Source organism: Mustela erminea, chromosome 13, assembly GCF_009829155.1.
Source record: "Mustela erminea isolate mMusErm1 chromosome 13, mMusErm1.Pri, whole genome shotgun sequence".
Taxonomy (NCBI): Eukaryota; Metazoa; Chordata; class Mammalia; order Carnivora; family Mustelidae; genus Mustela; species Mustela erminea.
In genome coordinates this window covers 84,815,333-84,839,480 of record NC_045626.1, presented here as the reverse complement: position 1 = coordinate 84,839,480, position 24,148 = coordinate 84,815,333, and the positions used below count along the sequence as shown (strand labels likewise).

The window sequence follows — 24,148 nt, the reverse complement described above, 5'->3', positions numbered from 1 at the left end:
TTAAAAAAATTCTGGGGGTGCCTGGGTAGCTTAGTTGGTGGGTGTCTTCTTTCAGTTCAGGTCATGATCCCAGGGTCCTGGGATTGAGCCCTGAGTTTGGCTTTCTGCTCATCGGGGAGTCTGCTTCTGCCTCTCCCTCTGCCTGCCACTTCCCCGGCTTTTACACTCTCTCTTTTTCTCTGTCAAATAAATAAATAAAATCTTTTTTTAAAAACTCTGTTCTTCTGTAACTCGTTGGTTAGATTTGGGACCCTCTATATGGATTATTTAATGTATATTTACTTTTCAAAATGGTTAATTTTTAAGTTCATAAATCCTCCACTCCCAGTGGTATACAGATGTTCCACTTCCTCCATATCTTCACCAACACTTAGTATTGAAGGACTTCTTTTTGCCGATTGGCTGGATGTTAAAATAGTATTTTACTGTGGTTTTAATTTGTATTACTGGTTACAAATGAGGCTGAGCATCTTTTAATATGCTTATTGGCCATCTTGGATTTCTCTTAAAGTGACTACTCAAGTATTTTATCCATTTTTCTTTCTTTTTTTTTTTAAGATTTTATTTATTATTTATTTGACAGGCAGAGATCACAAGTAGGCAGAGAGAGAGAGAGAAAGTGGAAGCAGGCTCCCCGCTAAGCAGAGAGCCCGATGCGGGGTTCGATCCCAGGACCCTGGGACTATGACCCGAGCCGAAGGCAGAGGCTTTAACCCACTGAGCCACCCAGGCGCCCCTCTTTCTTTTTTTTTTATATCCATTTTTCTATTGGATTATTTGCCTTTCATTTATTGATTTATGGGTTTAATTTATGTATTTTGGATATAAATCCTTTATTGGTCTAATGTGTTACAAATAAGCTCTTTTTTCATCTTTTGATTTATATTCCTGATCTCTTAATATATATTTTGATGAACAAAAGTTCTTGATTTTAGCTAAGTTAAGTTTATTGATTATCTATTTTCAGTGGTGCTTTTTGTGTTTTCTTTAAGAAATCCTTTCCTATCTCAAAGGTATGGTGATATTTTCTTATATTCTAAAAGATATTTAGTTTTGTCTTTCACATTTAAGTCTGCAGTTCAGTTGGAATTGATTTTTATATGTTATGAAGTAAGGGGTCCGTTAGTTGAAATTGTATTCTTTTCCATCAGATTAGCCAAAGCAGCAGTCTACATCAACAAAATCCCTTTGAGAGCTTTAATAATTCTAAAAATACATAAAGTGTTCCTGAGACCAAATAGTTTGAGAATCCCTGTTATAGAGCCACAGGAGAAATTAAAAGCTCCAATAAAAAAATGGGCCAGAGATAGACAAATCGTTTTTAAAAATTTCCCCAGATGAATAATGAACATGACAAAAAAGTGCATTTCCTTAATAAAGAAATGCAAATAAAAAGTAAAATACTATTTTAATTATCAAGTTGACAGTTATTAAAAGCACTATAAATAGCCTTTGAAGGACAATTTGACAAAATATATCAAAACCTTATTTCCTTCTGAACATTTCTTGAAGTATGTCCTATAGAAATTGCTAAAAATGTTTCTGGGAGCGCTTTGAGTGGCTCATTCATTAAGCATCTGCCTTTTGCTTGGTCCTGGGATCAAGCCCCACGTCGGGCTCCCTGTTCGGTGGGAAACCTGCTTCTCCCTCTCCCACTCCCCCTGTTTGTGTGCCCTCTCTCACTGCCTCTCTTTGTGTGTCAAATAAGTAAATAAGAAATCTTTTTTAAAAAATACGTTTCTGATGTTTTAGCTTCAATATATTCATCTTTCTTTAATAACTTGAAAATTCAGAAATAATCTAAAATCCAAATGATTGTGAGAAGAAACTTCCAGTGGAGGAAAAACATTTGATAATGTGTTTTCTTTCCTCTAATTCTTCCGGAGTAGTGGATTCCTTAGAGTACTTTGATGGCCGCCTATTGTTTAAATGTATATAACCATCAGTAATCTAGCCGAAACTACCCTTCCCTTAGGTAGTTTGTCCTGTGAATGTCAAATAGTAACCAATTATCATAGAGCATATTGAGTAATTGGTGGGTTTGTTCTTCCACCAAAAATATTTATAGCTTTTAGCTTTTAAAAATAATTCTGGAGCACAGCAAGATAAAAAAGGGAAAAATTGGCCTAGATAATACTGAAGATAGCAGATGAACAGGGTTGATTTCACTTTGGGCACTTTGCCCAGGACACTTTTAATAGAACATATAGTTACTCTAGGGATCCTGAGTCTGTGGTTATGTCAGGCTTACACATTTATTCTTTAAAAGGAAAAATTGCAGGTTATTGGACTCTAGGTACATTGGTATGACTTAAATTTTTAAACTATTCCTGTAATCTAGCCACTGATAATTTGCTCTGTGTGGGCTGGATTTCTTACTATTAAAATTAGGTTGATCATGGGTAGAAAAATATTTTGAACCTCCTTCTATGAAAACACAGTGGCTTCTTCTTTTCTTTCAAAGTTTAAGTCAAGTTTTAAAAAGATATTTAAACTAGGAATTAGATGGTTATTTTTATGTGAAGAATTTTTAATCTTACTATTGTTGAGGACTTTGTACTGAAAAATCAATCAAGTCTGTAAGGAAAAAAATCTCCGGGGCGCCTGGGTGGCTCAGTGGGTTAAAGCCTCTGCCTTCGGCTCAGGTCATGATCCCAGGGTCCTGGGATCGAGCCCCGCATCGGGCTCTCTGCTCAGCAAGGAACCTGATTCTTCCTCTCTCTCTGCCTGCCTCTCTGCCTCCTCGGGGGGGGAAAAAAAAAATCTCCTACTAAATTTTAGAAATGCTGTGCTCCGTATTTTACTTCCTTACAATTTAGAATTATTGGCCTTATGGTTAGCCTTAAAAATTAGAAGGAAAAATAGCAACATGGTAGTAGAACTTGCACTGGAATAGTGGCTTTGAGTGAATTTTTCCTGTTTTCCAAAATTTCAGGTATATGTTAGTTACCTTACTATTATTACTTAGAGGGGGAGGGACAGAGGGATAGTGAGAGAGAAAATATTTTTTTTTTTAAGATTTTGTTTATTTATTTGACACAGAGAGAGAGGGAACACAAGCGGGGGGAGTGGAAGGGGGCAAAACAGGCTCCCCACTGAGCAGGGAGCCCGACGTGAGGCTCGATTCCAGGACCCTGGGATCATGACTAAAGCCGAAGGCATATGCTGAATGACTGAGCCACCCAGGCACCCCTGAGAGAGAAAATCTTAAGCTGTCTCCACACCCAGCACAGAGCCTGTCATGGCGCTTGAACCCATGACCCTGAGATCATGAACTAAGCTAAAATCAGGAGTTGGACACTTAACCTATTGAACCATCCAGACTCCCCTCCAAGGTATTTCTTTGAGCATCTTAGCCTTTTTTTTTTTTTTTTTTTTTTAGATTTTATTTTTTTTATTTATTTGACAGACAGAGATCATAAGTAGGCAGAGAGGCAGGTAGAGAGAGAGGCAGAAGCAGGCTCCCTGCTGAGCAGAGAGCCCGATGCGGGGCTGGATCCCAGGACCCTGGGATCATGACCTGAGCTGAAGGCAGAGGCTTCAACCCACTGAGCCACCCAGGCACCACGCATCTTAGCCTTTTTAATACCCAATCCTTTTAAAGGCTAAATTGAGAAGAGTTATAAATATTTTTATAAATAATAAAAGTAATGGGGTGTCTGGGTGGCTTAGTTCATTAAGCATCTGACTCTTGATTTTGTCTCAGGTCATGATTTTGGGGTCATGAGATCAAGCGCCCACATCAGGTTCCATGCTCAGCACAGAGTCTGTTTGAGACTCTTTCTCCCTCTCCCTCCTTCTTTTATCCTTACCCTGCTCACACTTTCTCTCTCTAAAATAAATAAATAAATAAAATCTTAAAAAAATAAAAATAAAAATTTCCAAAAAATTACCTCGTATTAGGTAAAATGGAAACTTACTTTGTTTTGAAGTAATGTGCTTAAAAATAATAGGCCAGGGGAGCCTGGGTGGCTCAGTGGGTTAAAGCCTCTGCCTTTGGCTCAGGTCATGATCCCAGGGTCCTGGGATCGAGCTCTCTGCTCAGCAGGAAGCCTGCTTCTCTCTCTCTCTCTCTCTTTCTCTCTCTCTCTCTCTCTGTCTGCCTCTCTGCCTGTCAAATAAATAAATAAAATCTTTTAAAAAATAATAGGCCAAATCCTTACTTGGAAATTTTCTTTTTAATGTAGTTAATAAAAGGAAAAGCAGGAAGAAAAATTATTTTGTGTAGTTTTAAAAATCTGAAAATTACTAGTACAATGGTACATAAGAGGAAGGGTTTTTTTTTTTTTTTAAGTATTATGTTCTGTTTCAGAAATACCATAAAATTTCTCACATTTGCTTCTGGCATTTGCTTCTTCTATCAAGCAATACTTCTAATGAGCCAGGATCTTTACACCTTCTGTTTCCTCTACCTGGAATGCTATTCTTTGCCTCTCCCTCCTTCCTCCAGCACACTCTTACTTCTTCAGTCTTGGCTTCTACATAATTATTTTGTGAAGCTTGCCATAATCCACCTCCTCTAAATCCCAAAACCCACCTTTCCTGTCTTCCTCCCAACCCAAGTTAAACTCCTCTATTATTTATTCTCAGGACCATTTTACTTCTTCATAATGTTCACCACGATTGTAAACATCAGTTCAGTGTTTGTTTTTGCCACTATTTCCTTAAGCTTGGTGAGGGCAGGACTTCTGAGTATCTTGTTTAGAGTTGTATTTTCTGTGTCTGGCACAGTGCCTAGTACATAATAATTAGTAAGCACTGTTTATCGAATGAATACCTTTGATTCCTATTCATTTTATATGCTTTTCCAGACTATAGTTGGTATTGGTTAATAGTGGGGTCTTTCCATTAGAGTAGTTATAACTTGTTTTTTTTAAGATTTTATTTATTTATTTGACTGACAAAGATCACAAGTAGGCAGAGAGGCAGGGCAGAGAGAGAGGAAGGGAAGCAGACTCCCTGCTGAGCAGAGAGCCCAATGCGGGAATCAATCCCAGGACCCTGAGATCATGACCTGAGCCGAAGGCAGAGGCCTTAACCCACTGAGCCACCCAGGCGCCCCTAGAGTAGTTATAACTTTATATCATTAGTGGGTAAATAGCTGAATTAAGCAACTGTAAGCTCACACTAATTTAGAATATTCTTAGCTTTTTAAGGTTTGGGATGAGTTTCATCCCAATGTCTCAGATGCTTGTTAGTGTATATAGTCACAGTACATTTCTTAAATGATAACTAATAGCTACAAGTGTTAACTGTTCTGGTTGGCTGTACTACTCTCAGGAGGTGCAGTGCTACCAAAATAGTACAATATGTAAAAGATATCACGATAAGATCACAGCCAGAGTTGATTTCCTACTTTTTATTTTTCTCTTCCTCCTCCTCCTTCTTCTCCTCCTCCTCCTTTAACCTTTTTACTTTCATAGGGTTGAGTTTCTGCTTTTTTAAATCCTTATTTGTAAAGCCCAAAACAAATAGCTTTTAAGTTAGGATTTACAATATTTAGATGGGTCCAAAAATTTAAATCTACACAAAATATTTTAATTGAGCAGTTAGTCTTTCCAAGTGTTCTAATGAAACTAAGTTGTTATTATATACTTGTGATACCCATGTTGGACAGGAAAAATTTTTCTTATACATTGAGGTTCTATGTATTTGGCAATGACTTTTCTATTCATGAGGTTATATGTTGTATTCTTTACAGTTCAAACGATACGTCAGTAAACTTCGAAGCAAGAGTACAGTGTTCAAAAAGAAGCATCAAATAATAGCTGAATTTAAAGCTGAATTCGGTCTCTTGCAGAGGACAGAGGAACTTCTTAAACAACGTCATGAAAATATTCAACATCAACTGGTAATACAGTATTATCTTGTGGTGCTAGAAATAAAAATGCCAAAGGGTTTATGGGTTACAGGTGTATACGGAGGTCATTGTTTTTACTGAAAACACCATAAAATTATTAATGTTCTCTGATTAATTCCAGAAATATCATATAAGCTTATGTATTTATTTACTTATTTTAAAGATTTTATTTTAGAGAGAGAGAGTGCGCACCTGCATGGGCAGGCGTGGGGCAGAGGGAGAGTGTGAGAATCTCAAGCAGACTCTGTACTGAACGCAGAACCTGATGTGGGGCTTGATCTCATGACCCTGAGATCATGACCTGAGCCGAAACCAAGAGTCAGATGCTTAATGAAGTAAGCCACACAGCTGCACCCTGATTCATGTATTTTTTAACGTAGCTGTAAACACTAACTTTTTCACGTGTGCTGACTTTGGGGTAATTGATAGAAGTTGAATTCCAAGTAGATTTTTCTTTGGTTAGCTAATTAATATGAGAAAAATTATCATACCAAGAGAGTGACTATAAAATATTTTTATCATGGCCTGCTGGGCAGAAATTTCTTTCTTTTTTTTTTTTTTAAAGATTTTATTTATTTATTTGACAGAGAGAGATCACAAGTAGGCAGAGAGGCAGGCAGAGAGAGAGAGGAGGAAGCAGGCTCCCTGCTGAGCAGAGAGCCCAATGTGGGACTCGATCCCAGGACCCTGAGATCATGACCTGAGCCGAAGGCAGCGGCCTAACCCACTGAGCCACCCAGGCGCCCTGGGCAGAAATTTCTAAGCACCTATTTCCGTGGAGTTCTGAAAAGAATTATCTAGGAAAGGTACCATATGGAAGATTGCCTGCAGGCTTATTCCTTATGTATTTGTGCCTTAGTTGTCAGGAAAGAGTTAAGCCCAAAATAGTCCCTCTGACAGCAAAATCTCATCGTGGACATCATCAGTTCCTTAGAATTTTCTTGAATTGAATTTTTTTTCCTTTCACCCACGGGGAAATTATTTCATCAGCATGCTGGTTTACCAGCTATCATCAGTATGGTGGATATGAATGAAGTTTCAACCAGTCATGGTTAAAGCTGGCAATATGAACTTTCTGTCTCATGCTGTTGAATATTGTTTGCTTCTAGGGAAGTTAAGATAGAAAATTCACTGTGCATAATGATACTACTTTCAAAATTGATAGGTTGTAATTGTGTTCTTGGTCACCTCAAAAACATTTTCCAATTTCCATTACAATTTCTTTGATCTGTGGATTATTGCTTAAAACCAAGTGTTGCTTAAAACCAAACATTTTCTAGTTACCTTTCAGTTACTGACTTCTACCTTATTTCCACTGTGACCAGAGAACATTCTGTGTAATTTTAGTCATTTGAAATTTGTTGAGTATTGTATTATGGTCCAGCAAATGGTCTATTCTGGTGATTGTCCCAGCACAGTTGAGAAGAATGTATATTCTGCAGTTTTGGGGAATGGTGTTCTCTGTATGTCAGTTCAGTCGAGTGTGTTAACCATGATTTCAAATCTTCCATATTCCCATTGATATTTTTGTCTGCTTGTTATGTTAGTTATTGAGAGAGATGTGTTAATTCTATGATTATGATTATTGCTTTCTTTCTTTTTTTAGTTCCATCAGTTTTTTCTTTACGTTTTTTCTTAAGCTGGGTTCCCTAGAAGCAGAGCCTAAGAGGGGAATACCTTGTACAAGTGATCTATTGAGGGAAGAAATGCCTTCAGAAGAAGGGGAATGAGGGAAGCAGATAGGGCAGCAGAAAAGAGCAAACAAGGACATAGTCCTGACTAGACAGTATCATTTTTATTCTGTGAAGAACTTTGGAGCTCAAATTGCAGTGTGAAGTTGATTCCATCTTGAGGCAAAGGGGCTGACCGTTTTACTCCTATATCAGTCAGTCAGTGCTGTGGCAGGGTGTAACCTCCTAGCCCAATGCGAGGGCATCTTCTGTAGAAGGGAGCAACTGTGAACCTTGAGCTCTTACGGCAGGTTGCAGATGAGGTCTGAATGGGGCACCAACGACAACCATTACAGTCCACCCCTTGCAATGCTGGGATCTACCTGTTTTTCAGGTTAAATTGACTCCATTTAAGTATAGCTTCTACAGGATTCTGGTTGATCGCAATTTCTAGGAAAATTTGTAGGAGGAGAGTTAACAGGACAAAGGAAAACTCTCGTTGCTACATTTGGTCCCAAGGACATACTAATACTCAATATCTTCTTCCTTTACCATCCATTCTAGATTTCCCTCAGGTTTGACTAGCACCTTCACTGGTCTAAATGACTATCTTGGTGGGATGACCCAGTCCATCATCTTTAAGAGATGTAAGTCTCTAGGAACCATGATCTTAGCAGGCTGCAGTTGCTGTATTACTCATTTACTGCTAAAACTGGACATGGGAGTACCAAGATATGCCCTAATGGATCCCCTGAGTGTCAAACATATTCCTATTTGCCCTTATTTATAGCAGCATTTGTATAACATAATGATGTCCTGTCAATATAATAACTTTTTTCTTTGCCTGCTAGTCTACAGGCATGAGGACCCCAGACGACAAGATGGTCGTCAGAGCATTAAGTTTAAAGGCCTTTTAATGTGCCTCCTAGTAAAAGCATGCCTACTCTGAAAACCAGAAGATCTACACCTCCAGAGCCTAAAGGTGTCTGGAAGGGAAACATAATTCCTTAAGTGGATAAGTGGGCACCCTAGTGAGTGGTTACTCTCATACCTTCATTCCATAGTTCCAAGACCCATGTATTCGTTCTATTGGCAACACAGCACTAAATGGTAGACATCGGTTTGAAATGTATACTCCATCCATCCTGAAGAGTAGAACTCATCCTCAGAGGCTGTCAGCTCTAAGCTGTACCTTAGTTGTATCTTCACAAAGCCCTTCTACCAAACTCTCAGGGTATTAGCTTCCTGGATGGTGTGATATGTGGTATATGTGGTACAGTGACTGAATCCAGTGATAACGTGTCCACCACCGTATCTCCTATGCCATAAAGTAATCCCATGGTCTGAGTGATATTTATACAGAATTCCACATCAGTAGACCAGATACTCTTGAGCCCTTGGATAGTGATGCTGGCTGAAGCACTGGGGGCAAGAAAAGGAAATACTTACAGAATACAGGTCAGTCCAGGTCAGGATGAAATGTTCCCCTTTTCAAGGCATAAGATTGGTTTCTTCAAGGTATGATTCTATATCTAGAGCTCAAGATTGATCTCTCTCTTGTTGCCAGGTCAGACATTTGTCATTGCGAGTAGCTAGACGGGCACTGGCGAGAGAGAGCCCATGCTATTTGGCCCTTTCTCAGCCTCCATCTTTGCCAGCATAGCCATTCTGTTCATGAGCCCATTGTCCAAGCGCTGGATGGCCAGTGACAGAGGGTGCCTGACATCTCCTGGCCAAATCATCCTTCCCACTTGGTTGTATAGTACTCTCTTCTGCTTTGGAAATTCTCTAGTGGCCATTAGCATATGATATAAAGAGAAAAGATCTTTACACTTAATGTGTTACTCCTGTAGGTCTATCTGCATGCCTCTTCCACAGACCTCCGTGTCCCTAGTCTTCCAATCCTGGTACCTAGTTCTCCCAGACCCCTGACCAACAAGCTAAGCCACTTGCCACTGCCCAGAGGATATAAGATAATCTAGAGTAATCTAGAGGTTCAAGGTTCTCAAGTGAGTCTATGTAGGTATTCCATCCTGGACTCAATAGTACCCTTTCTTAGAGCCCTGACTTTGTCACAGAATATATTCAGCCTTTTCTCAAGTTTTACCCTATTAACAATTAAGTTGTGTGCCTGGTTTTCAGCTTCCACTGCCCTTCAGCCATAGGAAATGAGGGTTTCTTTAAAGCTCCTAAGAAGGTTCTCTGACCTTATCACTTTGCTTTAAATTAAAGGTTCGTATATTTGAGGCTGTCATTTTATCTCTTCAACTATACATGGAGCATAGCAATAGCCACCCCAATTCCATTGTCCCTTTAGTTATTATTTCTGCCTACTTTCCAAATACCAGCAACTTGTACCAACTAGTGCTTCTGTGTGACAGTTCGAGAAACGGACACCAAGATGGGATTAGATGTACCAAAGATTTGCTGGAGGAAATACTGTGAAAGATAAAGGGAAGGGAGCAAGAGGAGGCAGGGAAAACCATTAAGGACCTACTGCAGGACTGACAACTATGAAGGGAGAGAGAAAGAAGGAGGTTTGTGTAGGAAGAGCCTCAGACTGCAGCGCAGTTTTAGGAAAGTTTTGGTGAGGATGAGGGGGAAGTTCCTGAGCCAGTCACCCGCTAGAGGAGTCCCCTGTCAGGCAGAAACGGGCCAGCACTAGTACTGTTGCCATGCTCAGTCATGCTAGGCGTGGCCTGGGGGAAGCGTAGGCTTGGTAGGAACATGACTCGATCCGGAGGGGCAGCAGTTACGCCTGTCAGTCAAGTCCATTTCAGTGGGGTCTCCCAAAGGAGATCTGAGCTCCCAAAAGAGTCCATTCTCATGACCACTACAGTCAGCCTCCACTTATACTCTGCCTCAGTTCACCGCAAGTCTTAGCAATGGCACTGCTACAGCATGCATGGGACTAGCAATATTCACCCCACCACCAGGGATGGGCCCTTCAGTTCCATTCATTCAGTGAGTAATCCCACTCTAGAAGCCCATTTTTATGGTTTGGTCAGGTTCTCTGAAAGCAGAACCTGAAACAAGAATTCTTACTGCTCTCCACATGATTAAGTCAAGAGAGTGCTTTTAAGAGAAAGGAAGTGAAGGAACCAGAATGAAGTAGTGAGGAAAAGTGGATTCATCTGGAGTCAGTTTCAGTCTGATCCCCTGAGGAATTCTGAAATGCAAATTGCATCATACAGTTAGTCTCATCTTCAGGCAAGAAAATTACCTTTTTGTACCTCATGGTCAGTCAGTTGTATACTGTCAACCCTTTCTGTCTTTCTATCTTCCAAGCAGTGATGTGATACAGTTCCTATTCAGCCAAGAAATTTATTTATCTGATAAATTCATTTGGGTATCTGTTTCTATTATCTGTCTTTTTTTCTCTTGATTTTCAGACATGTTACTTTGCTTACCTAGTACCTTTTTATTGAATGCCAGGCTCTGAAAACACTTCCTTCCTTAGAAGAACATTTGGGGTTTCTTTTTTCTCATAGATCATCTTGATCCAGTTTTGCTAAAGCTGGTGTTTTTTTCTTATTCCTAAGATGCAGCCCTCATACCTGGGGCAGAAACTCTACTCCCAGGAAATAGTCCTTCCACCTAGCACCTAGCTCTTACTCTTAGGTTATGACCCTCACTCCTTAGGAGTAGCCTTTCTGGGGTTTCAGCTGGTAGTCTGGAACAACACACTTTGACTAGTTTTGAATTCCTACCTCTGTCTCCCTAGTACTATGAGATACTGAAGTCTTTGCCCAGTTTTTTAGTCACCCATCTACTGATTTCCACTTGGTTGCTAGGAGTCTTACCCTCTTATGCACAGCTTTGAGTTTGGTAATCCCCAAAGAGGAAATTGCATTTAGAATTTTGGGCTAATACCCTATAGTTCCCTCTACTCCTTTCTTAGGAGTCTCAATTTTATTAGCAGCCCCAAATTCCAACTCTTCTTCCATTCCTTCTCTCTTTTTCTTTCTTTCCTTTTGGTTCTCCCATCCTGTTTTGAACCCTGTCCAATCAGGTCATAGTCTTTTTCCTACTTGGCCTATTAGCAGTGTTTGACATAGTTGATCACTCCCTCATCCTTGTTCTTCTCCCTTACTAGCACTCCTATATTCCTACTCTGGGGCTGATTTCTTCTCATCTAAGATCTAAAAATTGGAGTTCCTAGGCTTAGCCATTAGATCTCTTTTCTTCTTTCACTCCCTTGGTTATCTTATCCTGTCTCATGGATTTAAAGACCTTCTTTATGAAGACAATTCCCAACTCTATATCTCTAGCCTAGATTTCTCCTCAAATTCCAGTCTTATATGTGTAACATCTTGACCTCTTACTGTGTAACATCTTGTCCAGTATCTACTGGACATTTCAAATTTTTTCAATGTCCAAAACTAGATTTCTGATCTTCATTACTCCCTCAAACCTGGCCTTACAGAGTCTTTCTCATTTCAACAAACAGCAGCTCTATCCCCTCAGTTCTAAAGTCCAGAAACTTTAGTCATCCTTTACCCCTCACTATTCCTCACACCCTACATCTAATATGTCTTAATATTTTGTTGGCTCTACCTTAAAATAGATCACTGCTCACTACCTCTACCACCACCATCTGACTCATGCTACCATTATCTGTAAACTGAATTATTTGAGTAGTCTTCTAACTGGCTTCCTCGTCCCTCTATAGTTTGATCTCAGCACAGATGTTAAAGTGGCCATTTAAAAATTCCTTTACTCTGAACCACCCAACAAACCTCCCATCTCATTTAAAATAAGCCTAAGCTCTTTCATTGGCCTAAAAATAAAGTAACCGTATAATTTATCATCGAAAGTAGGACACTTTTGAAAATGCAAAGGACAGTAGACATTAACCGAGACTGTTGCAGCAAACCATCTGACTCCTACATGATCCCTACCCCCAACCTCATTCTCACTCCATTTTCAGCTCCCCCAGTCTCTTAGCTACTTCTTGGAAAGGACATGTCTTTTGTACTTGCTGAGCCCCTGGGTATCTGTAGGACTTGCTCCCTCACTTCATTCGGGCTTTGCTCAGATGTCATCTTCTCTGAAAGACCTGCCCTGACCACCCTGTTATTTAAGATTTCCAACCCCACTCTCACCTCACACTCTATGTATTCTATTTGTCTACAGATTTCTTGTTTACTCTCACTAGAAGTAAGCTCTGTGAGGGAAGACTTTTTTTTTACCCTGTTTTGTTCACTGCTGTGTATCTGGTGCTTAAAACTAGGCTCAGCACGCTTAGGTATATAGTAAACATTGGATGGGTGAGTGAATGCAAACATATTGATCACTTGAGAATTCATTCAGTCACCAAACATTTATTGAGTCCTAAAATTAGAAATACTATGCACCCAAGGATACCAAAGTTTAATGCAAGTTTATAACATATAAAGATATGTAATTATTGTCAATAAAAATTATTATTTGCAATTCTAAGCTAATTTTACTTATAACTTTATTGTTATACATTAAATCTGTACACTTCTTACAGAATCATCAAGGTTTTGTCACCCATTTTGTGGACCCCATTTTTGACACCTATTTTTATTCTTTACTTTTAGCAAACTATTGAAGAGAAAAAGGGTATATCTGGGTATAGTTACACCCAGGAAGAGCTAGAACGGGTATCCGCACTGAAGACTGAGGTCGATGAGATGAAAGGCCGAACGCTCGACGACATGTCTGAAATGGTGATTACACTTGATTTTTTTCTTTCTTTTCTTTTTTTTTTTTAAGACTTACTTTTTATCTATTTGCTAGAGAGAGAGAGCACAAGCAGGGGGAGCAGCAGGCAGAGCAGGGAGAGGAAGAAGCAGGCTCCCCACTGAGCAAGAAGCCTGACGCAGGACTTGATCCCAGGACCCTGGGATCATGACCTGAGCCGAAGGCAGATGCTTAACCCACTGAGCCACCCAGGCACCCTGATTTCACTTGTTGTTTCTTTTTTTTTATTATTTTAGTTTTTAAAAATTATATAGCTAGAAGCAGATGTTTTTGTGTTTTGTTTTCAGTGAAACACTCAAATTTTCATTTCTGCACATTGTTTATTTTATATTCTTTCATCTGTCTTTAGCAACTCTTCTGAATGCTTCCATTCCAGTAAGTTGCTAAATTTGTCATAATTTATGCATTTTGCAGGGGTTTTTTCCCAAGGAAACATGATGGGGTTTTAAATACCCTATAGAATTATGTATTGAAATGGCTGCCTTATCTTTGTGGGTTTTTTTTCCCAAAGATTTTATTTATTTATTTGACAGACAGAGATCACAAGTATGCAGAGAGGCAGGCAGAGAGAGAGGGGGAAGCAGACTCCCTGCTGAGCAGAGAGCCGGATACAGGGCTCGATCCCAGGACCCTGAGATCATGACCTGAGCGGAAGGCAGAAGCTTTAACCCACTGAGCCACCCAGGCACCCCCATCTTTGCAGTTTTTTGAAGTGTAAAAGTTACAGAACATTAAAGAAATATTTAAGATAAAAAATAAGTTTTCCCAAATAATACTGCCCTAAGTAATAAAATTGCTTCATTTTTGTGTGTGTCCTTAGTATCTTTCCATATTTGGAGCTGCTGTTCAGCCTGAATGCACTGATACAGCTTCATCAGACATTAAAATGTTGAAATCTTTCCTTCCTTATTGATAAATAGCTGCTGCCCCAGCCTCTCAGAGGACCCACTTCCACCTATTTTTTCCACATTGGCCACTTGCCCAGAACCCTCTGGATCTTACTACAACCTGACTCCTAAAAAGCAGAGGACTTTAAGACCCCATTAGTCTCTATGGCTGCTGTCCATTTTGATAGGTCATTACTTAAATCCTTTGGGTTATTATGTATTTTTGAATATAACTTCATCATATTACTTATATACTGTATAATCTATATAATTACATATTTTTAATAGTACAACATGATTGTATTATTAAAAGGGCAACTTTCTAATTTTTTTTCATCATTCAATGTTAGATTGCAAATATGGTTTGCTGTCTTAATAACTGACTTTTGAATAGTTAAATGCTATCCCATCATCTTACTGAAATGACATTTACTTAATCATTTCCCCATTGTTTGGTTTTGAAGTAATTTTCAGTTTTACTCTTTTATGTAACACTTTAATATATTTATGCATGTAGTATTTTTGTTCTTTTGAATTCTTTTTTTAGATCATGCATTTTGTTTAAATGACAGGTAAAAAAACTGAATTCACTGGTATCTGAAAAGAAGTCAGCCCTAGCCCCAGTTATAAAAGAACTACGACAGTTGCGTCAGAAATGTCAAGTAAGTGTATCTGACTTGCGATACTGTTAGCATCTTGTCTTGTTCAGATGTAGTAGTTAGATTCCTGAATATTTGACTTGTGTAATTTATAGAATGCAAATTATTATTATTATATGACTCCACAAAAAAGAGTAATAATGTAACCTATGAAGTTTTTTGTTTAATTTATGCTGTTTGTTTTGTCAAATTATTGGGGGAAAGAGAAGGAGAAGAAGGAGTTTAAGTTGAAATCTCAAGTTCAACTAGATTAGATTTTTGCTTTAATTCTGATATATGTCAGAGCTATAAATATGAAGTCATTTTCTTCTGTGGCCAGGTAAAAGCTAGAGTCTGCCAATGAGTGGTGACAAGTTAACTTTAGATTGATGGACTTGCTTTGCTGGGGAGCAGGGCCAGGGGCAAACTACAAAAGCTTGTGATAAGTGATGAAATACCATTGCTTGGAAGCTGATTCTAACCACCGCTTTGAAGCTAAACTGTTAGTTAGAAGGTAAATGCCCTCCACAAATCCAGTTCAGATGGCCTCCGCCATCTAAGTGACATTAGCAGTTGTCACTTTATCGCTCTCCATGTAGTAATTTTAGGTTTGAATGTGGGTTGTACTGCATGCGCTTGAGTATGGAACTATAAAACTCTTCACGAATGCCATCCATCAGTCAAGGGACCACAGTGAAAAGCCACATCATTTCCTTTTAATAGAAAATGACATGGGGTCTGAGACGGGTTTAGTGACTTATCCAAAGAGACAAGTAGGTAGTGAGAGAGAGTTGCCGCTTGACTCCAGCATCTGTCTTATCTTATTTCTCATCTCCTGCTCTTTCCATTACACACCACTGTCATCACAAAAGAAATGGAAGAGACAAGTCCCTGTTGTCTGGAGTCCATATACTCACAGGTCAAATGAGTCAAAACTCAAGAAAGACAAAAGATAACCCGACTTAAGAATGATATAGAACCCAGGGGCGCCTGGGTGGCTCAGTGGGTTAAAGCCTCTGCCTTCGGCTCAGGTCATGATCTCAGGGTCTTGGGATCAAGCCCCGCATCAGGCTCTCTGCTCTGCAGGGCTCCCACTTCCTTCTCTCTCTCTCTACCTGCCTCTCTGCCTACTTGTGATCCCTGTCTGTCAAGTAAATAAATAAAATCTTTAAAAAAAAAAAAAAAAGAACGATATAGCAGAGCGCCCAGATGGCTAGTCAGTTTAGTGTCTACCTTCAGTTCTGCCTTCAGTTTGGGTTGTGATCTGCTCAGTGGGGAGCCTGCTTCTCTCTCTCCCTCTGCCCCTCTCCCCCACCACTTGTGCTCTCTCTCTCAAAAATAAATAACATCTTTTATTTTTTTTTTTTAAAGATTTTATTTATTTATTTGACAGAGAGAAATTACAAGTACACTGAGAGGCAGGCAGAGAGAGAGAGAGAAGGAAGCAGGCTCCCTGCTGAGCAGAGAGCCCGATGCGGGACTCGATCCCAGGACGCTGAGATCATGACCTGAGCCGAAGGCAGCGGCTTAACCCACTGAGCTACCCAGGCGCCCCAAAAATAAATAACATCTTTTAAAAAAATTAAAAAATAATATAGAAAAGGGGCACGTGGCTGGCTCACTGTGGAGCATGTGGCTCCTGATCTTTGTGTCGTGAGTTTGAGCCCCATGTTGGGCATAGAGCTTACGAGGAAAGAAGGAAGGGAGGGAGGGAGGGAAGGAAACAAACAAAAAAAAGTATAATCAGAATCGTATGCTTAACTGATAAGGAAAGAGGAAGCAAGTGATGTGCTTGTTAGGAAGAAAGTTTCAAAAAGGGAATTTTTGAACAAGGCTTTGTGATTAAGGACATCAAGAATTGTTTTCATGGTTACATTCTTTTTTTTTTTAAATAAACATATAATGTATTTTTATCCTCAGGGGTACAGGTCTGTGAATCACCAGGTTTACACACTTCACAGCACTCACCATAGCACATTCATGGTTACATTCTAATCCATTGGTTTACTTAATGCTTTTCTTGAGTAAGCAACCTGGAAACAAAAGGGACTGATTATGTGTCTTTCTAGTGATGATAAAATTTCTTCCTAATAGTAAGCTAAGAAATCTATCTGTAAATATTTCATTTATTAAATTCATTTGTTTTAAATGAGTTTTATTGAAAGGGTATTTCAGACAGTAAAGGAAATGTGCTGTCATGGAATTCCAAGGATCAGAATCATAATCAGTCTGGAACAGGTAGTGGTACTGTAGCTATAGAGCATTTTGGGTCGGGGAAGTTTCAGGAACGCTAGCCCTGGGAGCTTGTGGATAAAGATGATAAGTATAACAGTAAAAACATTTGTTAAATGCTTTCTGCGTTCCAAGCATTGTTCATTTCGTACCTGTGACCTTTCTCTCTATATATTTTATGTTGAAGTTTTCAAAAACTACTAGCTGCCCTGTTTCTCTGCATTTTCTGATTCAAATTCCTGGTGCAGCTCTTCTGTTTTGGGGTTTGTTTTTCACGCCCAGCTATCTCATAGACAGTGGGCTATCCTCAGGTCAGGTCAGGGGTCCATCCTTAGCCTAACTAGCTATGCTGATGGGTAAGGACAGAATAAGAAGAGAGGAGGTTGATATGGTACCAAGTACGGCTTCCTAGAGAATTTTCCCTCTGGAGAGGCTATAGGTATGTCAGGGACTTTAATTGACATCTTGAGTATACCACCCGTTATCCTATTAGTAGCAGTGGAACAGTGTTCATCTTTGTATTTTAGCCTTGTCCTCTCATACATACGTTTTTACATGGTTGGAACTTTAGTACATAGTGCTAGTTACTTTAAGGTTCTAGCCAGACAGTACAGATAGAATGATTAAGAACATGGCCTGTAGAATCAGGCAGACCCTAGATAACCATGGGTAAGTGACTTTATCCCTATAAACTTGTTTCCTCCTCTGTAAGCTAGCCTCCTTAATGGTGGTTGTAAAGGCTAAATGAAAAACAACACATACAAGGCACTTTGCAACAATGACTAATACATAAGAACTTTTAAAAAAGTATTTATCATTAAAATTATTAAAGATTTATTTTTAAGATTTTATTTATTTATTTATTTGGCAGACAGAGATCACAAGTAGGCAGAGAAGCAGGCAGAGAGAGAGAAGGAAGCAGGCTCCCTGCCGAGCAGAGAGCCCGATGCGGTGCTCAATCCCAGGGCGTTGGGATCATGACCTGAGCTGAAGGCAGAGGCTTTAACCCACTGAGCCACCTAGGCGCCCCTATTAAAGATATTTTTAAAAGAAGGGATGTTACTGCTTTTCAACTAAATTGTTTTCTAAGTAAACTGTATACCAATTCTTAAATTCTATAAAGTCATTTATTATAACATAATAATTTAACCAAGCCTGAAGCTCATTTTCATGTGATTTAACCAGATTTCTCTGTATATGAAGCACTGCCTATATCTCTCATCACAAAGAGATATAGCTATCTTACCACGATTCCCAAATAATACAACACTCCAGTTCTTTCCATATCCACTATCATCAAGTCAGAGGGGATACCTGAGCCACATCAACATTTTCATCTGTGTCTTCTGCCATGTTGAAAACCCACAGTGCTAAGGACAAATACTGTATGATTCCACTTACATAAATGTGACTAAAATAGTCCCATTCACAGGGACGCCTGGGTGGCTCAGTTGGTTAAGCAGCTGCCTTCAGCTCAGGTCATGATCCCAGCGTCCTGTCGGGCTCCTTGCTCGGCGGGGAGCCTCCTTCTCCCTCTGCCTCTGCCTGCCATTCTGTCTGCCTGTACTCGCTCTCTTTCCCTCTCTCTCTCTCTGATAAATAAATAAAATATTTTTTAAAAAAAATAGTCCCATTCACAGACAAAAATGGAATGGTGGTTGTAGGGAACAGGGAAAATGGGAAGTTAAATGTTCAGTGGGGCAGTTTTGGTTTGGGAAGATGAAAAGAGATCTGAAGATGGACAGATGGTGGGCACAGCTGCAAAACAGTGTTAGTGTGCTCAATGCCACTGAACTGGACACTTAAAAATGGTTTAAGTGGGGACGCCTGGGTGGCTCAGTTGGTTAAGCATCTGCCTTCAGCTCAGGTAATGATCCCAGGGTTCTGGGATCGAGTCCCACACTGGGCTCCTTGCTCGATAGGGACCCTGCTTCTCTCTCTGCCTCTGCCTGCCACTCTGCCTGCTTGTGTGTTCTCTCTCTCTGACAAATAAATAAATAAAACCTTTTAAAAAATGGTTTAAGTGGTAATTTTTATTTTATGTATATTTTACCACAATATCTTTTTTGGGACGCCTGGGTGGCTCAGTTGGTTAAGCGGCTGCCTTTGGCTCAGGTCATTATCCCAGCGTCCTGGGATGGAGTCCCACATCGGGCTCCTTGCTCGGCGGGGAGCCTGCTTCTCCCTCTGCCTCTGCTGCCTCTCGGCCTGCCTGTGCTCACTCTCTCTCTCGCTCTCTCTCTCTCTCTGGCAAATAAAAAAAATCTTTTTTAAAAAATCTTTTTTGAAGATTATTTATTTATTTAGAGAGAGTGAGTGAGTGAGAGCAGGAGTGGGGTGAGGGGCGGAGGGAGAGGAAGAGAGAGAATCTCCGACTCTATGATGAGCACTTAGCCCAGTGTGGGGCTCATTGTGGGGTGCGATCTTATGACCCCAAGAACACAACCTGAGTTGAAACCAAGAGTCGAATGCCCAACCAACTGATCCACCTGGGCTCTCCTTTAAAAAAATCTTTTAAAAAGAATACAGGGGCCGCTGGGGATAAAAATGTATGTTTATAAAAAATAAAAAATTAAAAAAAAAAAAAAAAGAATACAGGGGGCAGCGCCTAGGTGACTCTATCAGCTGGGCATCTGCCTTCAGCTCAGGTCATGATCCCAAGGTCCTGAGATTAAGGCCCTCATTGGGCTCCCTGCTCAGCGGGGAGCCTGCTTCTCCTGCTGCTGCTCCCCCTGCTCATGCTTCCTCTCGCTCTCTCAAATAAATAAATCTTAAAAAAAAAAAAAAATGCAGGACTTGTCTATATTTGCATTAACTCTTGGGTTTTTTAAAAAAATGTTTGAGTTTGGCGTGTTTGGTGTGTGCCTGATGCTCATTTTGCTTATCTCCATATGTCCTCCTCCTGTATCCATGTATCATTCTACTTTTATCCAGAAACCTTTTGTAATAAAAAGTATACTGAAAAAAAAAAGTCTAGCCATGTCACGAATTATAAACTCTTTGCAAATATTAACTGAGATTCTTTTTTTTTTTTTTTAACGATTTTTTTATTTATTAATTTGACAGAGAGAAATCACAAGTAGGCAGAGAGGCAGGCAGAGAGAGAGAGAGAGATAGGGAAGCAGGCTCCCTGCTGAGCAGAGAGCCCAATGCGGGACTCGATCCCAGGACCCTGAGATCATGACCTGAGCCGAAGGCAGCGGCTTAACCCACTGAGCCACCCAGGCGCCCCTTAACTGAGATTCTTAATTGTTTTCTACTTGGAACATTTTTTAACCATTTGAGTGTACTTACCACTCAAAACTACATAGATACATTGGTAAAGTGCAGGACTACTTAAAAATACATTGTATTAAAAAATATACTTCTTACTTTAATGAGAAACTCAAATATGTAAGAAATTTTATAGTGAAGTGGCTTTGTTTTTTTTTTTTTTAGATTTTATTTATTTATTTATTTGACAGAGAGAGATCACAAGCAGGCGGGGGGGTAGGGAAGCAGGCTCCCCAGTGAGCAGGAAGCCCGATGTAGGGCTCGATCCCAGGACCCTGAGACCATGACCTGAGCTGAAGGCAGAGGCTTAACCCACTGAGCCACCCAGGTACCCCTGAAGTGGCTTTTTTAAATAAAGATTTTATTTACTTATCTGACAGAGATCACAAGCAGGCAGAGAGGCAGGCAGAGAGGGGGTGGGGGGAAGCAGGCTCCCTACTGAGCAGGGAGCCCAGTGTGGGGCTCGATCCCAGGACCCTGAGACCATGATCAGGGCCTGAAGGCAGAGGCTTAATCCACTGAGCCACCCAGGCGCCTCTATAGTGAAGTGTTAATACATTTCCTTTCTGTTGTACTTGCATGTTCTAAATTTGAATATTAAGAACTATTTGATAATTAGAATATTGTTAACTCCAGATGTATAATTTACATTTATCTAAATCTTTTATAGTCACCTGGGATCTTAAAAAGTTTCATATTTGTTTTCTTAGGAGTAGTTCCATAAATTATATGTAATTAAGTGCCATAGTACAGATAATTGCAAATATATGGGAAAAGCTAAAGTACTGATTTTAGAGTATATAATAGAATTATTGATTTCACTGAAATATTTCTTATAGATCATTTTTTCTTATAAAAGTAAATACATGTTCTGTGTAGGAATTCAAACTGTGAAGAATTGTTTAAGGGAAAGAATAGAAATGACTTCTTTCTCTCCCCAGAAGTAAAACAGGTCCTTATGTGTTTTCCAGAAATTTTCTGAGAATTAATGAATGGATAATTATTTATTGGCTGCCTAAAGTTTGTTCTCTATACTTTTATTCTACTCTCTGAAAAGACAAAGACTTTTTTTGGTGGTGGGAGACAAAATTCATTTCAGGATATTAAGAACAAAATTTCTGGGATGCCTGGGTGGCTTAGTTGGTTAAGCGGCTGTCTTCGGCTCAGATCATGATTCCAGGGTCCTGAGATCGAGCCCCGCATCCGGCTCCCTGCTCAGCAGAGAGTCTGCGTCTCTTTCTCCCTCTGCCTGCCGCTCTGCTTACTTGTGCTCTCTATCTCTCTGTCAAATAAATCAATAAAATCTTTTAAAAAAAAGAACAATTTATAAAAAATAAAAAATCAAAACAAAAGAAAAGAAAACTGAAAAAAAAAATTTCTGCTTCCCCCGCCTTTTTTTTTTTTTTTTAAGATTTTATTGATTTATTTGACAGGGAGATCACAAGTATACAGAAAGGCAGGCAGAGAGAGAGGGAGAAGCAGGCTCCCCGCTGAGCCGAGAGCCTGATGCGGGGTTCGATGCCGGGCTCAATGCGGGGCTCAGTCCCAGGACCCCGAGACCACGACCTAAGCTGAAGGCAGAGGCTTAACCCATTGAGCCACCCAGGCGCCCCTGCTTCTTTTTATTTGCATTTGCCTACTGTACTTTTGCCCATCTTTTGCTTTTAGCTTTTTGAAAGTTATCTTGTTTTCGGTGTGTGTCTGGATAGGTCTTGATTTGGGTTTGGGTATGTGATATAATCTGAAGGGTTTGTTTTAATTAGTAAATTTAGCCCATTTGTGTCTATTTGATATGCAGACATATTTGATCTTCGTACATTTTATGGGAAGCTTTTAAGGCCTAGTGAAAAATCCTGTTTGTCCTCTCATTCTCTCTCCCTCTCCCTCCCCGTGTGTGTTTCTGGCTGTGAGCAGTGATGAAATTAGGATAATTCCTCTTCCTTCTCCTCCCTTCTCTCTCCTTTAGCACCTGATTTTAGTCAATTTTATTGTTTCTCTTACAGTTTGCCTTTATACTTCTAATACACTTACATTATAACTTGATTCACCAGCTTTAAATTATATCCTTTGATATTTCACCACCCATCCTGAGCAATTAAGAATTGAGGAAAGCAGTTTATTTATTCTTCCTTCCCCCTTCGTTTACCTTTCCCTTCCCTGTAGGTTCTCTTGTATCGTTTCTACTAAGACTTGTAACATTTACGTTCAATTCTATTTCCCTGGTTCCCACTTTTGCTTTCAGTGTTCGGCCTGTAGTGATTGGATTTCGTACTCATTACCAATCCTTTCACTGCCCTCACTACCCTTTTTCCTCATTTTTATTGTCTGTGATGCAGCCTCTAGGAGAATCCTCAAAAAAACTCTCAAGAACGATATTCCTTGATGAGTTCTTACATGTTCTAGAGTTTCTTGCCTTAAATTTAAAAAACAACTTGACTTGAACATAAAATCTTTACATTGTGCTTTCTTTCTTTAAGAATTAAAAAAAAAAAAGAAGAATTTTTAAAGTATAGCTCCACCGTCTTCTAGGTTAAATGTGGCCATGAAGAGAGAGGAGGCCAACCTAATTTTTTTTAGTGCCTTGATCTTTTTTTTTTTTTTTTTTTAAGATTTTATTTATTTATTTGACAGAGAGAGACAGCAAGAGAGGGAACATGAGCTGGGAGAGTAGGAGAGGGAGAAGTAGGCCTCCCACAGAGCAGGGAGCCCAATGTGGGGCCCAATGTAGGGCTCAAGTGTGGGGCTCGATCCCAGGACCCTGGGATCATGAGCTGAGCCAAAGGCAGACACTTAATGACTGAACCACCTAGGAACCCCAAAAAGAGTATGTCTTTTCCAGTTGTTGAGTACTGGGTTCTCTATGTTTTCATCAGATCAAGCTTCTCAAATACATCATTTAAAACTTACTGATGAGGGGCGCCTGGGTGGCTCAGTGGTTTGGGCTGCTGCCTTCGGCTCGGGTCATGATCTCAGGGTCCTGGGATCGAGCCCCGCATCGGGCTCCCTGCTCCGCAGGAAGCCTGCTTCCCTCTCTCTCTCTCTCTCTCTGTGCCTGCCTCTCTGCCTACTTGTGATCTCTGTCTGTCAAATAAATAAATAAAATCTTTAAAATCAATCAATCAATCAATCAATCAATCTTACTGATGAATGGGTAGTTGTTCAATGTGTATAGAGTTTCAGTTTTGCAAGACGAAAAGTTCTGAAGCTCGGTTGCACAACAATGTGAGTGTACTCAGTACTTAACTTTACAGTTAAAAATGGTTAAGATGGTACATTTTATGTTACTTTGCAACAATTAAGAAAAAGATTCCTGGTTTTAAAAGAAAAACCTTCCTTGTAAATTATTCATTTTATCATTATATTTTACTCTGTTTATTCCTGCTAATGCTTTTGGTCTAAGATTTTTATTTTGTCCGCTATTAACATAAGTACACCAGCTTTTTATAATTAAGATTGCTTCGTATTTCTTTTTATTTCTGTTTTCTTTCAGGTTTCTATGCCCTTACTTTTGTCACTTGTCTCATAAATGGCATATAGCTGGATCATTCAGTGTGAAACTCTTGTCTTTTGAACTGGTGAATTTAATCCCATTTACATTTATTTCTATTATTGATACATTGGGATTTATTTCTATTTTGTGCATCCTGTTTACTGTGCCTCTTCTTTCCTGCTCTTCATCGCACCACCGTTTCTTTTTAGCTTCTTTATTCCCTTTATTTCCTTTTCTGTCTTCTATTCTGATATTGTTTACTCTTAAAATTTTAACATCTATTTTCCTGACTTAACAGTCTAAATTTAATCAGCTTCTCCCGAACAATACAGGGAACTTAGAATGGTTTAACACCCTCTCCTGCCTTA

General features: G+C 39.6%; 1 protein-coding gene across 9 annotated transcripts in view; it reads left to right on the top strand.

Moving 5' to 3' along the window:
• The window catches only part of IFT81 (intraflagellar transport 81), a 225,667-nt gene that overhangs the window by 151,812 nt on the left and 49,707 nt on the right, over nucleotides 1-24,148 (top strand). For all 9 annotated transcript variants that reach the window (XM_032309053.1, XM_032309047.1, XM_032309049.1 and 6 more), the window contains 3 exons: nucleotides 5,702-5,851; nucleotides 13,098-13,226; nucleotides 14,720-14,809. In XM_032309053.1, coding sequence (XP_032164944.1) covers nucleotides 5,702-5,851; nucleotides 13,098-13,226; nucleotides 14,720-14,809 — 369 coding nt within the window. The remainder of the gene's footprint in view (nucleotides 1-5,701; nucleotides 5,852-13,097; nucleotides 13,227-14,719; nucleotides 14,810-24,148) is intronic.